This window comes from Phyllostomus hastatus, unplaced genomic scaffold, assembly GCF_019186645.2.
Source record: "Phyllostomus hastatus isolate PE091 unplaced genomic scaffold, TTU_PhHast_1.1 phas_contig_86, whole genome shotgun sequence".
Classification (NCBI taxonomy): domain Eukaryota; kingdom Metazoa; phylum Chordata; class Mammalia; order Chiroptera; family Phyllostomidae; genus Phyllostomus; species Phyllostomus hastatus.
Window position 1 is genome coordinate 76530828 of NW_025333977.1, and position 15889 is coordinate 76546716.

Below are 15889 nucleotides of genomic sequence, written 5' to 3' on the forward strand. Positions count from 1 at the left end.
TTGAATGGATAAGAAAACAAGACCTGTATACATGCCGCCTTCCAAAGACCCATCTCAGGTTGAAAGATACACACATACTAAAACTAAAGGGATGGACAAAGATATTTCATGCAAATGGAAAAAAAAAAGCTGGGGTAGCAGTACTTATATCCAACAAAATAGACTTTAAAACCAAGGCTATAGGAAGAGACAAAGAAAGACACTACATAATGATAAAGGGAAGAATCCAAGAAAAGGATATAACTCTAGTAAACATTTATGCATCAAACATAGGGGCACCTAAATATGTGAAACAAATCTTAAATGACACAAAAAGAGAGAGTAACATAAATACAGTGATAGTCAGGGATTTTAATATCACATTGACTTCAACGGATAGATCTTCTAGACAGAAAGTCAACAAGGAGACAGCAACCTTAAACAACATACTAGATCAAATGGATTTAATTGATGTCTTCAGAGCATTTTACCCCAAAGCAGCAGAATACATATACTTTTTAAGTACACATGGAACATTTTCTAGGATAGACCACATGTTAGGACACAAATCAAGTCACAATAAATTTAAAAAGACTGAAATCATTTCAACCATTTTCTCTGACCACAGTGCTATGAAACTAGAAATCAATAACAAGAACACTGAAAAACACACAAAGACATGGAAACTAAATAACATGTTATAACCAATGAATGAGTCAACAATGAGATCAAGGAAGAAATCAAAGATACCATGAAACAAATGAAAACGAGGACACAACAATCCAAAATTGGTGGGACACTGGGAAAACAATCCAAAGATGGAAATTCATAACATTATAGGCCTATCTCAAAAAAACAACAAAAAGTTTAAATAAACAATCCAACTTTACATATAAAGGAACTAGAAAAAGAACAAAGCCCAAAGTGAGTTGAAGGAAGGAAATACAAAGATCAGAACAGAAATAAATGAAATAGAGACTTAAAAAAAAGATACAAAAGATCAATTAATCCAAGAGCTGGATCTCTGAAAAGATAAACAAGATTGACAATACTTTAACCAGACACATCAAGAAAAAGAGAGAGGACCCTAATAAATAAAACCAGAAATTAAAGAGGTGAAATAACAACTGACACCAAAGAAATACAAAGGATTGTAAGAAAATAACATGAACAACTAAATGCCAACAAACTGGACAACCTGAAGAAATGGATAAATCCTAGAAACATATAATCTTATAAAACTAAATCAGGAAGAATCAGAGAATCTGATGAGACAGATTATACCTAGTGAAAGTGAAGCAGTAATCAAAAAATTCCCAACAAACAAAAGCCCTGGACTGGATGGCTTCACAGGTGAATTTTACCAAACTTTCTGAGAAGAACTAACACCTCTCCTTCTCAAACTACTCAAAAAATTTAAGAAGAAGGAAGGCTCCCAAGCTCATTTTATGAGACCAGCAGTATCCTAATTCCAAAACCAGATACCAAAACTACAAAAAAAGAAAATTATAGGCCAATATCCCTGATGAACATAGATGCTAAAATCCTCAACAAGATATTAGCAAACCAAATACAGCAATACATCAAAAGATCATACACCATGATCAAGTGTGATTTATTCTGGGAATTCAAGGTTGGTACATTTGCAAATCAATAAATGTGATTCACCACATAAACAAAATGAAGGACAAAAACCACATGATCATATTAATAGATACAGAAAAAGCATTTGATAAAATCTAGCACCCATTTATGATAAAAACCATCAGCAAAGCAGGAATAGAGGGAATATACCTAAACATAATAAAGGCCATATATGACAAACCCACTGACAGCATCATACTCAGTGGGCAAAAACTACAAGCATTCCCCTTAAGACTGGGCACAAGACAGCGATGTCTACTTTTACCTCTCTTACTCAACATACTACTACAAATCTTAGCCATATCATTCAGACAAGAAGAAGAAATAAAAGGCATCCAAATTGGAAAGGAAGAAGTAAAACTGTCTTTATTTGTAGATTTCATGGTATTATATATAGAGAACCCCAATGATTACACAAAGAAACTACCAGAACTCATGACTTAATTCAGCAAAGTAGCAGGATACAAAATTAATATCCAGAAATCCGTTGCATTTTTACATGCCCATAATGAACAAAAAGAGAATTTAAGAAAACAATCCCATTCACAATTGCTTCAAAAGGAATAAAATACCTAGATATAAATCTAATCAAGGATGAAAAAGACCTGTACTCAAAAAATTCTAAGACACTAAAGAAAGAAATTGAAGAAGATACAAATAAGTGGAAGTACATACTATCTTCATGGATAGGAAGAACTAACATCATTAAAATGTCTGTACTACCCAAAGCAATCTATAGATTCAGCAAAATTCCTATCAAGATTCCAACGATGTATTTCACAGAACTAGAACAAATATCTCAAAAATTTATATGGAACCACAAATGGACCTGCATAGCAACAGTATCCTGAGAAGAAGAACAAAGTTGGAGGAATTACACTACCCATATCAAATTACACTATAAGGCCACCGTAATCAAATCAGCATGATATTGGCATAAAAACAGACACATATCAATGGAACAGAATATAGAGGCCAGAAATAAACCCACACCTGTATAGTCAATTAATATTTGACAGAGAAGCAAGCACATAAAATGAGCTAAAGATAGTTTACTCAATAAATGGTGTTGGGAAAATTGGGTAGATACATGCAGAAAAATGAAACTAGACCACCTTCTTACAGTACACACAAGAATAAATTCAACATGGAATAAAGACTTAAATATTAGACCCAAAACCATAAAAATCCTAGAAGAAAACATAGGCAGTAAAATCTTGGATATTGCTTGTAGCAATATTTTATCAGCTATATCTGCCTATGCAAGGGAAACAAAAGAAAAAATAAACAATGGGACCACATCAAACTAAAAAGGTTTTGCACAGCAAAGGAAACCATCAACAAAATAAAAAGACAACTCACAAAATGGGAGAACATACTTGTCAATACATATGATAAGAGGTTACTATCCAAAAATTTTTAAAGATTTTATTTTTTTAGAGAGAGAGGAAGGGAGTGAGAAAGAAAGGGAGATAAACAGCAATGTGTGATTGCCTCTCACATGGCCCCCACTGGGACCTGGCCCACAACCCAGACATGTGCCCTGACGGGGAATCGAACTGATAACCCTTTGGTTCACAGCCCGTGCTCAATCCACTGAGCTACACCAGTCAGGGCCCAAAATATAAAGAACTTACAAAACTCAACACCAAAAAATCAAACAATCCAATTAAAAAATGGGCAAATGACCTGAATAGACACTTCTCCAAAGAGGACATACAGATGCCAAATAGATAATAAAGATGCTCAATGTCATTAATCATCAGAGAAATGAAAATTAAAAACACAGTGAGATATTATCTCACACCTGTCAGATGGCTATCCTCAATAAATAAACAAACAACAAGTGCTGGTGAGGATGTGGAGAATGGGGAACCCTTTTGCACCATTGGTAGCAATGTAGATTGGTGCAACCACTGTGGAAAGCAGTACAGAGAAACCTCAAAAAATGAAAAATGGATCTGCCTTTTTACCCAAACCCAAAACACTAATTCGAAAGTACATAAGCACTGTTTGTTCATTATAGCATTATTTTCAACTGCCAAGGTTTGGTAGCTGCCAAAGTGTCCATTCAATAGATGAGTGGCTGAAACAACTATGGGACATTTACACAATGGAATACTACTCGACTGTAAAAACCTGGAGAGCATTATGCTAAGTGAAATAAGCCAGTCAGAGAAAGACAAATACCACATGATTTCACTTACACGTGGCATCTAACGAACAGAGTGAACTAACAAGCAAAATAGAGACCGACTCATAGATAGCAAGACGACAGCTCTGGTGGAGAAATTAGGGGATAGAAGGATCAAGCAAAAAGGAAAAGGACGCATGGACATGAACAACAGTGTGCTGATTGTGGGAGGCAGGAGAGTACAAAGGGACTAAATGGCAATGGGAAAAAAAGAATAAATTTCCTACGTTTTTATTAATTAGAATTAGATAATATCTCATGATAATATCTATATAAAAATAAATCTAGCATTTATTTTGTTAGATTTAAATATATAAAATAATCTATAAATATGTAAATTCTATATAATTTACATATTACCTAGCTGATATATTCTCTACTGCCTATTTTCAATTTCTCCCCCTTTTCTTTTCCATATGTATACTATACAGTCCTTATACACTATCCACATCACAATACAGGGCCAAGAATAAGATGTGCCCAGAAGCAAAGGAAGTACAAAATTGAATTATGGTTGGAAAACCAATAGCTTCTGTTGACTTTAGAATATACTGGGCAATAGATTTCATACTTTCAAAAAGTGCTCAATGGAGGAACACAACACGTAACTTCTTGGAATCTAATAAAGAAATAATGTAGATTACATAGTCATTCTTTATATATCATACAAGTGGTAATGTTTTTGTTGAAGCATTAACATTGCCATTTTTTAGTTTAAAATAAGCGAATAACAGTAATTTCTTATGGTTCAACCACATTCCCAAGTCAAGTAAGTTTTTAAAAGTTCCTATTAATGCAGAATATATAATGTACCTGGGAGAATGTAGCTGAATACACATTAAACTATTTGCTGAAGCTAGTTCTAACCAAAATCACTATTGCTCATGTTTTACCTGAATAAAACCTTCTACAGTCTCCAGCCTATCAATAATCTCAATCTTCAAAGGACCAAATTTGTATTTTCTAATTATAACCTATATAACCTACATAAATTAATAGTTTCTGAATACTTTATTTCTTCATCCATCTATTGAGCATCTATAATACACCAATATACTATGCTAACAGCCAGAGTGCACAGTAAGATTTCATAACTTCTAGCAAGAAAACCAGACCTGTAAACAAATGACTTTAACACATTTGATAAATAATAGAAATATAAACATGGCATTGTCAAGTCAGATAAGAAAGCAATGAACAATGTCTAAGAGAGTGTCAGCAGGCTTCTTCAGTATTCTTCTTGCCCAGTCACTTTAAGCAAAGGAAAAAAATCCCATTTTTCCATTTTTTTCCTTAAATCTGCAGCTATCAGTTATCTGCGTGTATAGATTATGTTTGTGTATATAAATATATACATATACACAAACAGACTTTTAAAAAATTTCCTAATTGACAAGGATAAACACCATTTAACTTTTAGTAATTATATATTTGAACTGGAAAGGGATGATTAATATCAAAACTGGCTCTGAAGATCCCAGATATTCTAATTTTGTCCATACTGGCTTTTCTAATCACTTGTGGTACTTCCGGTTTAGAAAAGTCAAGAAGAAATACTTCCTATCTGTTCAATTAAATAGCTCCATACCCATATAGGAAAAAGCTATACACATAAAACTACTATTGTTGGGTAATTTTTACCTTTTCCAAGTGAAACCAATATATTTTAATGCTTCTTCAGCTAAACAGTCAAGAACATAGCATACATGCTCTCCACAACCTGACTTTAATTTTGAAGGAGGGAAATCTGCAGTTCTCCCCTGAAATACAAAAGATAAACATAGTATTATTATTTGTTATTTATATTCCAATGTCAAAATATTTTAATCAAAGTACTGCTAAATAAATTCACTTCTCTACTTTTCAAATAAGATTTAAAATAACAGTAATTACATTGCTTCTTAAAAGTCTATCTCTAGTTTTTTTAATTCATTGATGCATAAAAAGCTAAAGAAAATGGAAAATAAAGACATTTTATTGTCAAAAGTATCAAGTTAAAAAGAAATAACATGTCATGACAGCAGAGCAAATTGTTGATATTGTTAGGGTAAAAACCAATAAAACTACTAGCTTGGTATCGTATTTTCAAATAACCATATGAAGGACAGAGTGATTCGCTTGTCAAACATACATAATATGTGTGTCAAAAAATTCTTACTGCCTATCTCCAGAAAAAATAAAAAATAAAAAGTACCCAGGAACAGGCACACATGAAAGTATTAAATCAAAGTTCTCTTTCAACATAGTGTTTCAGCTTTGTAGTTTTTTTATATCATTTTTAAGAAGGAAAACTAAGTATGCACAAATTTACCTCTGAAATAGATCAAGATTAAGAAAAGTATTAGTTTGGGATATAAAGAATGTACACTAAGCATTTTTATAAGTGGCATTATTGTTAAATATCAACCATTCTGAGGTTTTACCTTAAAATAAACCCAGATATAATTGTAGTTTTATATATAAATATATATATATATTTATATATATATGTATGTGTGTGTATAAGTGTATGTGTGTATATATGTAAAGATAGTTATTAACAGTGGATTCATCTAAAAGGCTAGCACTTCTGTTGTTTAATTAGCAATATTAAAATTCATAACTTGAGAGCATACAGAAAGAAGAGAGCTATTTACACTTACAAATGATCGAAGCTCAGATAATATGTTAGATATTGTTGCATTAGGGTCATCATATTCCTGAGGCTGCTCAAAGGGCCGTCCTGCTTTGTTAATCAACCAAGCAGCAAGAGTGCAAAACATGTAGAACTGTTCACCAGGGTTGGTAGGCAGTGCAAAATAGTGTCTGTTCAAAACAAGAGGGGAGGGTGAAATATGAAGCATTGCAAAGTCTATAGTAACTGAGAGTTAAGTCCAAAATTGCCAAAAGACTTTTTGTAAAAATAGCTTCAAAGCAACAAGACATTGATAATTCACTGTTTGAAGTTTCTACTAATCCGCAGCACTCACATGAAAGTTTTTAATCAACAGGATTAGGGCAATAAGTACTGTACAGGAAATATTAGATCAAAGACCTTACACCTGGAAAATGCAGGATATGTTAAAAAACTGAGCATATAAACTCTTGCCAAAATAATTTATGCATCAGAAATAAGAAAGTACTTTCTAAAAGTGGTAATTTGGATTTGAGACTCTCAAAAGTTAGAGAAAAGACCGTATTGATTTTTCATTATGCATCTTTACATTTTTTTTACAAAGTCACTGGTATCTTTACTTACTGTTTATAGTCTATCAGCTATGTTAAACAGTTGTTCTCATCTTGGCTGCATATTTGAATCACCTGAGGAACTCATCAAACTATTGCCACCTGATCAACATTTCTTCCCTCATGAAGTAAATAAGAACTTCTGGGAGTGAAGCCCCAGTATGAGTATGTTTCAAAATCTTCCTAGATAGATCTAAGATACAGCCAGGATTGAGAACTACTGAATATCACACCCCCAGTATAACAAATATTTGCATTTGTTGACCTTTGCTAAATCCCCTAGGCTACTAAAAATAGTCCTATCAGGAAGGATGAATATGATTTTTACCTAAACTTGTTAGGAATAAAATTTGCTAGTAATATAACATTCAATTCAGTTTGATTAAAGACTTTATTTTGCTCTTTTATGTGTAGCCATTATCATGTTTATAATTATAGCCATAGCTATTTTTAAATAAAAATCAGCACTCCATGTTTCCCATGTTTTTCCCTGCAGGATAAGTATAAATGTCCTGGAAGGTAGCAGAAATCTGGGACAAAATAAAGGCCATGAAGTCCTTGTAGGTATATGTTCACAACCCTTTAAGCACATAGTGATAACAACTTATCTTTTCCTTAATGACTAAGAACTCCAGGACAGAGGAATGGATACTGACACATTCTGTAGACCTATGACATTGGATCTCAAACTTCAGCAAGCATCAGAATCACTTGGTAGTTTTGTTAAAAGATAGACTTCCAGGTCCCACCCATAGAATTTCTGATACAGTAGACCAGGGAAGGGACCTGTGATTGCATTTTTAATAAGTTTCCAGGTGATGCTGATGACCACACTTTAAAAACCATTAAACTAAGATATCTCCATCCAAACCCATGATCCAAAGTATTCTACCAAGCTCCTGATGAAATAGTACAGAAGCTATATAAGTAGAATCTTTAGGTCATTTTCTTTTAATTTGAAAAATGTATTTAGAAAAAATGCATTTTTTAACATAGAAAATGTTGTTTGTTTATATTATTCTGATCAGTTCATTTAAGCAGTAACTCCCAATCCTGCAATTTCTATCATGGATCAAGCAACACTACTTTCTCCTCTAACTTTTCTCCTATTGTGGACTGACTTAACAACATGGACAAGTTACATAAAGCCTACATATATTATAATTCAAGTCACAAAAAGAGAACAGGGAATAAGATCAAAACCGTGGAGGGAAACTATTTGAGCCTAGCTATAACCAGAGAAAGTACTACAGATTTTTAACCTACATTGTTTCTTACACGACACAGCAAACAACAGAAGAGGCACTGGCTTTGGGATATGATGAACTTTTCCACACCAGAGGAGCAGAACTTTAGGTTCTATGATACAAACAATTCCAGCAGTTGTCACTTCATTTGTCTTTTCCATTTCTCAATTTATCTGAGTACTGTTATTGCAAAGGCAAAAGTCCTTTGAAACATAGCAATTAGTCAACAAGTTTACTAACTTCATATAAAGTGCTCTGCAAGGTCCGAGATACCCAGGGTTACCTGATGCTGGAGCGGGTTCTTGCAGAGGAAAACAAAAACTGGAAGATAAATCTAAAATGATAATGACATTCATCTTTAGGAATAAGGTTATGGGTGATTTTAGTATTTTTCTACACATTCTCTTGTACTTTTCTGAGTTCTCTACAATAAGTATTTTATTACTTTTATAATTAGAAGGGAAAAAAAGTGTGTGATTTGTGTGAGTGCGTTAGTGCTTTAAAGACCAGGGAAGCTGTCTTCCAGTGCTTTCTGCTGTTTCAAAAGTTCATTCTCTTTACTAAAATACCAAGACAAAACTCTGTGAGCTCCACTGCAGCCCTCGGTCGCCAAGTGGCCTTTCCTGGACAGGTAGATGGAGGCAAGTGCTTGCTAACCCGCCCTCGGCGTTCCCCGAGAGGCAGGAGGAAAGCATCTTCCCAGGGCTCAGCCGGCACCCGGGCTCCGAGGACTAGTGCACCCACCTGGACGGGGGCTTCAGGTTGTTCTTCCGTAGGAGTTCCTCCTCATAGCGGAGCAACTTCAGCTTCTCCACCAGGTCCTCCATCACTACGAACATGTGGTAGGCCGCGCCGGGGCCACGCTCCACGACTACCTCCCCAGCCCCTTCGCCACGGGACCGAGACACCCCATCCTCTAAACCCGACAGCGTGACCACTGCCGCCGCGGCCGCCATCGCGGAACAAACAGAAAGAGCCCAACGTGGGGTCCAGCCCCCAGATTTACGCGCCCTGCTTTGCCACTGCCAGGACTGCCGCGACCGGTTACCAGGCGACCGCCAGGCAACCGGTCACCAGGGAAACTAGACTCCGCCTCCTTCCCGCCCCAATCTCTCCAGAATTTCCTCCAACCAGATCTGGCTTTTTGGATTACGTCATAGTTCCCGCCCCTTCCCCTGCCTCAGGGGATACAGCCCCGCCCACCCTGGAGGCGTGGCGTCCCGTGCCCCTCTTGGGCCGCCCCTCCTACCGCCGCCGCTTAAAGGCGGAGGAGGGTGCGCTGCTTGTCTTTGACCGGAGGTGGGCTGGGTCCGTTGGTTGTTAGGGGCACCTGAGTGGGACCTCTGAGTCAGCTGTTAGCAACCTCCAAGAGTAAGGAAGAAGGAAGACGAGCAGTATTGAAGGCTACGCTAGCCTACTGATTTCTTTTTATCTTTTTTCGCAAATTTGAAAGTTTTCACAGTTGTAAAGACAGTCAATATCCTGAGGTTTCCCCTTACCTCAGCAACTTTCTAAAGGGAGGGTCTTTTTGTCCCCCTGAAACTTAGTCTTTGATTAGGAAATGCTGTGTTTGATTTAACAGTATTACTATAGGAGTAGAAGTATTATAATTTCCTGTTATTACGCCAGGGCTACAAAAGGTGTTGTTTGTTTGGAAGGTGTGGGGGAAAAGAATGGTAGAGGATGAGCAAAAAGGAGGCATTGGGAAGGATCTGTTCTGCCTCATAAAAAAGAATTCTACTCACATCCTGCTCATAATCTGTTTCATGCCCATTACATGTAGTATAACGTTTTGGGGTTCCTTGTTAAAATCAAAACAAAGGTGACAATCTGGAAGGATTTATTTGCCTGCGCTATAGTGTGGCTAAAGACAGTATTATTACTGTGCTCTGCAGCTATTGACCTGGAAAATGCAAGGAAGGAAACAAAACACAGACTTTCCAAAAAAAAAAAAGTCTTGTGTATTAAGAGGTTTACGTAACAGCTACATAAAAAATGAGGTAAGTGATAGTTGCATGGAAGTTTCCTGGGAGAAGAAAACTTAGGGTAAGAGGTTGAGCATGTGTTTGTGTTTATAATGTAATTTTTGAAGGATCTCTGATTTCATATCTGCTACTAAGCAATGTAGAAGAGTCATATTTTTTTACATAACCGGTTTGAAGTTTATCTGTAATATCTTTTGGTTTTTGTTAGAAAAATGGGCAGACGAGCACATTTCATTATCAGTTTAGACCTAACTTATTTTTGATACTAACAAAGGTATCAAAGTGAAAAAAAAAGACAGGCAAATACTTTTCTATTTACCAAGGAAAGGAAATAATACATAAAATAACTGATTTGTATAGAAACAACCCAAAGGGGAAGGTCATTGAGAATTACTTTTTAAATAAATAATGTTGTTTGCCTACTACAAATCAAAGATGGAGGAAGGCTTTCCAGCTGCATTTCCAAATATAAGGACAAGTTCTCCAAGAAGTCTGGACAGGCTTAAAGAAGAAAGCTGCTTTTTTTTGTTATAAATGGCTTAGTACCATACATTTGGTATATTAAAAACTTAGAAAACCACTAACTGAATAAAACTTCCTTAACCTAATAAAAAGTATCTGCCAAAAATATAGAAAGAAAAAAGTCATTTAAATGTGAAGCATAGAGGCAATGCCTTATAAAGCCATGAATAAGGTGAAGACATGCACTCTGAAATTGAACTAGAGATCAGAGCCAGTACACTGAGACAAAAAATTAGGAATAAATATTGGAGAAGAAAATATTGTAGGTGATAAGATTAAGTAAAAATACAAGAAAATCTACAGACAAGCTGTTAAGATACCTCAGCAAGTGTGCTGTATATGAAATACAAATTAAAGTTACTAGAAAAACAGAAAACTCAAAACAAACCATATATAGCATCCAGGAATAAGTCTGTCATCATTGTGGAGAAAGTGTTTAACTTCCCTGAAAGTCATGGAAAAATCCAAGTAGGGAAACAATGTTCATGAGTGAGAAAAGTCAGTTATCTTTAGCTGATCTGTAAATTCAGTGCAATTTCAACTAAAATTCCAAGAGGGCTGTTACTGAAATTCATATGTAAGAGTAAATTTAAAGGAGCATGAGGAAGGAATCATGTCATATGGTAATTTTCCTGATAGAAGTATAACTTAGAATGACATCACAGGAATAAACAGAAAATAGCCTAGAAACAGATGAAAATTTACATGAAAAATCAGTATATGACAAAGTTGGTGTTATCAGTTATTAGAGAATTATTAGTAGTAGAAGACCTTAGTTAGTATTATTAGTTAGTAGTAGAACTATGGATTATTTGTGTGGAAACCAAATGTCATCTCTGAGTTCAAGCACATAAATTCCAGATGGATTGAAGACATAAATGTGAAATACTGGTAGGATATTTAGAAGGAAACAAAACAGATTATTTTAAAGGGAAGAATTTCTTGAAGGAAATAAAGAACACATTTTGAAGAAAAGAAACTCACCAGATTTAAGAACTTAGGTACAAATGAGGGTGCTATAAACAATAAAAAAAGAAGTTATTTGTGACCCATAAAATACCAGTGGATTACTCTCCAGGACACAAAGGTAGAAGGTCATTGCAAGATCTCTGTGCCATGTTGAAGGATTTTAGATGTGTTTTTCTATATGAGCATTACTTAACATTAGCACTATTGATATTTTAGGCTAAATAATTTTTGTTGCTAGGGTCTATTCTGTGCATTGTAGGATGTTTAACAGCATTCCTGGCCTTTACCCACTAGATGCCCATAGCACCCATCCATAGTTGTAACAACCAAAAATATCTCCAGGCATTGCCAACTGGCCCCTGGGGACATTATTACCGCTGGTTGAGAATCACTGTACTAGATTCAAATGCATTGCAAATGCCTTTATGAGGACTAGGAATGTAAAGGTAAATGAGTAACTGCCCTCATGTGGGTGGGGGTGGGGAGGTGTGGGGAGTGACTATGGTGAACTAGAAAATTTATGCACCATCTCAAGGAGGGGACATTTTTGCCATTGCAAGAATTCGGCCCAGTGTTGTCATGTGTCATGATTTTGTAAGGATTTAAACCTAGATTTGTACATCAATGTAAGATTCTAACATTCTTGAGGGTAACATTTCTACCCAGAAAATATTATTTCAGGTGCTACTTTAGTTGTTAAAGATATTTGATTTATTAAAATACTGAAGTTCAAACTTGAGAAACCTTGTTCTTTTCTTTTTATGTTAAAAGCTTATTAAACTTTTAACTGTTGTAAGGTTGTTACAGTCAAGTTTGGGCTGGGGGGTGGGATTTACAAGTTAAATTCCTATAGAGGTTTTAAACTGTTCATAAGGTTATTATAATTGTTTTAATATTGTTGACAAACCATTCCAGATGCTGTTAGTCTCCTTAATATAAGACTTAAAAAAAAAGGTGGGAGGAGAGAGGAGTAAATTCTATTAAGTATTCGAACATTGTTTGTAAACATAGAGCTCAATATAAAACGAATCAGTTACTCAGTTACATATTATAAAGTATTCCAAGTCAGTCTGCTTCTTTAATAGGTCAAATTTTCAAACATTAGATAGCTAAGTATCAAATATGCACCAATTATTCTTTAACATAATTATGACTACTATGGGTTCAACTGTATCATTACTGTACTTAGTGTTACAATTTTCCAGGATTAAAATGTAGTCACCCACCTGGACACCAATCACCATCCCAACCTGAACCTGTGAAGTTTTCCATCCAATGTACCAAGAGATTCCTGGACCAGAGGTAGAAGAGATTCTTGCCAAAAACACTAATAAGACCCACTAAGTCTTAACTTGCTATAACAAACCCCTTAACTTAGAAAGGAAAGTGGTTTTGTAACCCATTCTCCTGGGTTTACTTTGTTTTGTAGTTCCTCTCTACTAATGGAAGTCTTCTAACTCCACTAAGATTATAGTTAATTGCTTTAGCTAACTAGTACTCATGGCAGATAAATGCCATCTAATTATATTGTACTTATTTCAAGGCTTTGCTTTGCTTCATGGTCTCATTTTTTGAAAAAGGAGAGAAGCCAAGTGCATGTGTGAGCTGAATTCAGTTTACTGCCACTGGTAAGTGATCCAGATGGTTATTGAAGGGTTTCAAGTAGGGGTGTGTGAGTTGGGGAGGAGAGTGGAAGATTATTAAATTTGTATCTTAGTGTGTTCTGACAGTATTGTAGAGAAAGGACTATAATGTGGAAATTGATTCAGAAGGCAATTTGAATAGTCAGGTGAGATATGGTCCTTAACTGGGATAGTGGCAATTGGAATGGTGAAAAAAATGATAGATATTAGGAAGGAAATTCAACAGAACTTCATGATGGGCACCATGAGATGTTCTCTGAAGCACTGATGGCACCACAAAGAAAGCTAGCCCTTATTCCCCATCTGACTTGGTCATTGGCTGTGGGATGGCTCTGTGTGAGGTGGCTTCTGTTGGCCAATGGTAATTTCTGGGAGATGGATACAGCTGTGAACACTGAGCAGCCAGTATTCATAGCAGCTGAGGAACTGGTACCTCAGCCTGGTAAAAAGGGATCTGGGTGGGCACCAGCAGCTTTCACTACAATAGCTGACATTAAACTGCAGTACTTCCAAACTTCTTTATGTGGGATGTATGCTGAAGTAATGAAGGTGATCTTCAAATAAGCTTTTTGGAAAAAAAGTAAGTTTGGTAAAAGTATAAACCATTCATCAGTTACTGCACAAAATGTCAGATGGGGAAATAGCAGATAAGTACCTGCAAATATTGAAACCTTTAGTCCAGTTTCTGGATGAGGTCTGTTCCATCTTGTATGTTAGTAACACTTTGATTTGATACATATCAGGTACTAACAAGAATTGATCTTATTTGTCAGACTTTTGAAGATTAAATAGAAATAGGTTTATTCTTTAAGGTCTAGATTACCAAAAAATTCAATTTATTTCACTGTCTGGGATGGCATTTTCCCCCCAAAGGAGAATTAAATTCAAGATGGAAAGTAAACAATAAATGTTACAAGAAAAAGATTTTTTAATGGGGCTTCCTAGAACCTAACAAAAGCAAAATCTGCTCAATGAAACACTTTCCTGATACAGCCTTGCATCTCAGAGCACAGTATACCAGGCTTTCTGACAGCCTGTTACCCAAATGCTTATTGGCACCTTATCTTGAGGCTTTGGAACTTGTTGCCCAAACCATTACATGGTAATAAAACATTAAATTCAAATGTCTTGTTTTTATTCCTAGCTATTTAGTGGAAATGATTTTGTACTCCATACTTACATTGTGCTTCATGAATAGAACAAGGAAACCATCCTGCCTTTGTTTGCATCTAGTGAGATTTTGACAATGAGAGAACTTATTTTCTTTCTGAAAGTGTGAATGCGAAAGCCCAAACTAATAGATTTGGAGATCAGTGTTTTGCTTTTGACAGCCACATAATAGTTTCTAGACTTTTTTTGCATAGCTAATATTTAAATCTATTTAATGTGTTCAGCACTATGCTTGAGCCTGGTGTCTGTGCTCAAATATATTCTAATGCAGGATATACATGTAAACTGCAAGTCCAACCTAGGATGTAGAGAAGTAGAGTGTGTTTGGAAGAAGGCTCTCTAGATTTCTTTTATCCTACCCTTACATAAGACAGAGTTGCTTGTGCCTCTTCTGTACCCCCATAGTCTTGATAACATTCTCTTTCTTGGGTCCCCTTGTTCTCCGAGGGCCTGAAGGGTTGGGAAAATTAGGGGAAATTAGTAGGAGAACCAATATTATTGTATTAAGGTAGGTCTCTTGCCTGGAAAGCCAAGATTCAGAGCAAAGATGTTGGTTCCTCTTCTTTATATCAAATGTAGGGCTGATTCCCCTTAGCTTTCTGCATAGTATGCAGGGGCATGAGCTAAATAAATCTCTCTGCCTAGGAACTTTAGCAAGGGGTCTGCATAGCAGATCTGCCCATAAAGTGTCCAGCCACATATTATGAAAAACATTTACTGAAAAAGATACAAGAAACATTGTACAGAGGACAATGACACCTCAGTCCCCTTCAAAGTAGGCACCTTGGGACCTCACACAGCTCTCCCAATTGCCATAAGCTGCCCTGTCATATATTCCCTGAATCTCATCAACGGTCTGAAATCTCTTCCCTTTCAAAGGTGATTTCAGTTTTGGGAAAAGCCAGAAGTTACAGGGTCCCAAATCTGGGCTGTAGCAGGGCTGAGTCACCTATGGGTGGTTGGATGTTTCACCAAAAAACTCTACACAGGACATGATTCATGAGCAGGCAGGTTGTTGTCATGAAGCTGCCAATCATCAGTTGCCCATCGCTGCAGCTTTGTAAGTCACCCAAATAGTTTTGACAGAGCAATGTTCAAGCTTAGTGCAAAATTTGATGCAGTTCATCACTCAATCATTTTGAATGCAATGCCCACACAATACATGTGCTGTGTATCAACAGCATCTACCACCCCCACTGACTAGGACAGTGAAGTCATCATTGTTCACAAATGCACATTCCAGTCCACTCTTGTTAGCTGCCAGGTTATATTGATGAGAATGGCACAAACCATTCTCATTATATTGACAAT

General features: G+C 36.0%; 1 protein-coding gene across 1 annotated transcript in view; it reads right to left on the reverse strand.

Moving 5' to 3' along the window:
• The window catches only part of IFT57 (intraflagellar transport 57), a 74597-nt gene extending 65252 nt beyond the window's left edge, over positions 1–9345 (reverse strand). The window contains exons 1-3 of the mRNA XM_045851374.1: positions 9034–9345; positions 6460–6622; positions 5459–5577 (exon numbers count right to left, since the gene is read on the reverse strand). Coding sequence (XP_045707330.1) covers positions 5459–5577; positions 6460–6622; positions 9034–9245 — 494 coding nt within the window. The 5' untranslated portion in view covers positions 9246–9345. The remainder of the gene's footprint in view (positions 1–5458; positions 5578–6459; positions 6623–9033) is intronic.
• Positions 9346–15889: the final 6544 nt, after the last annotated feature.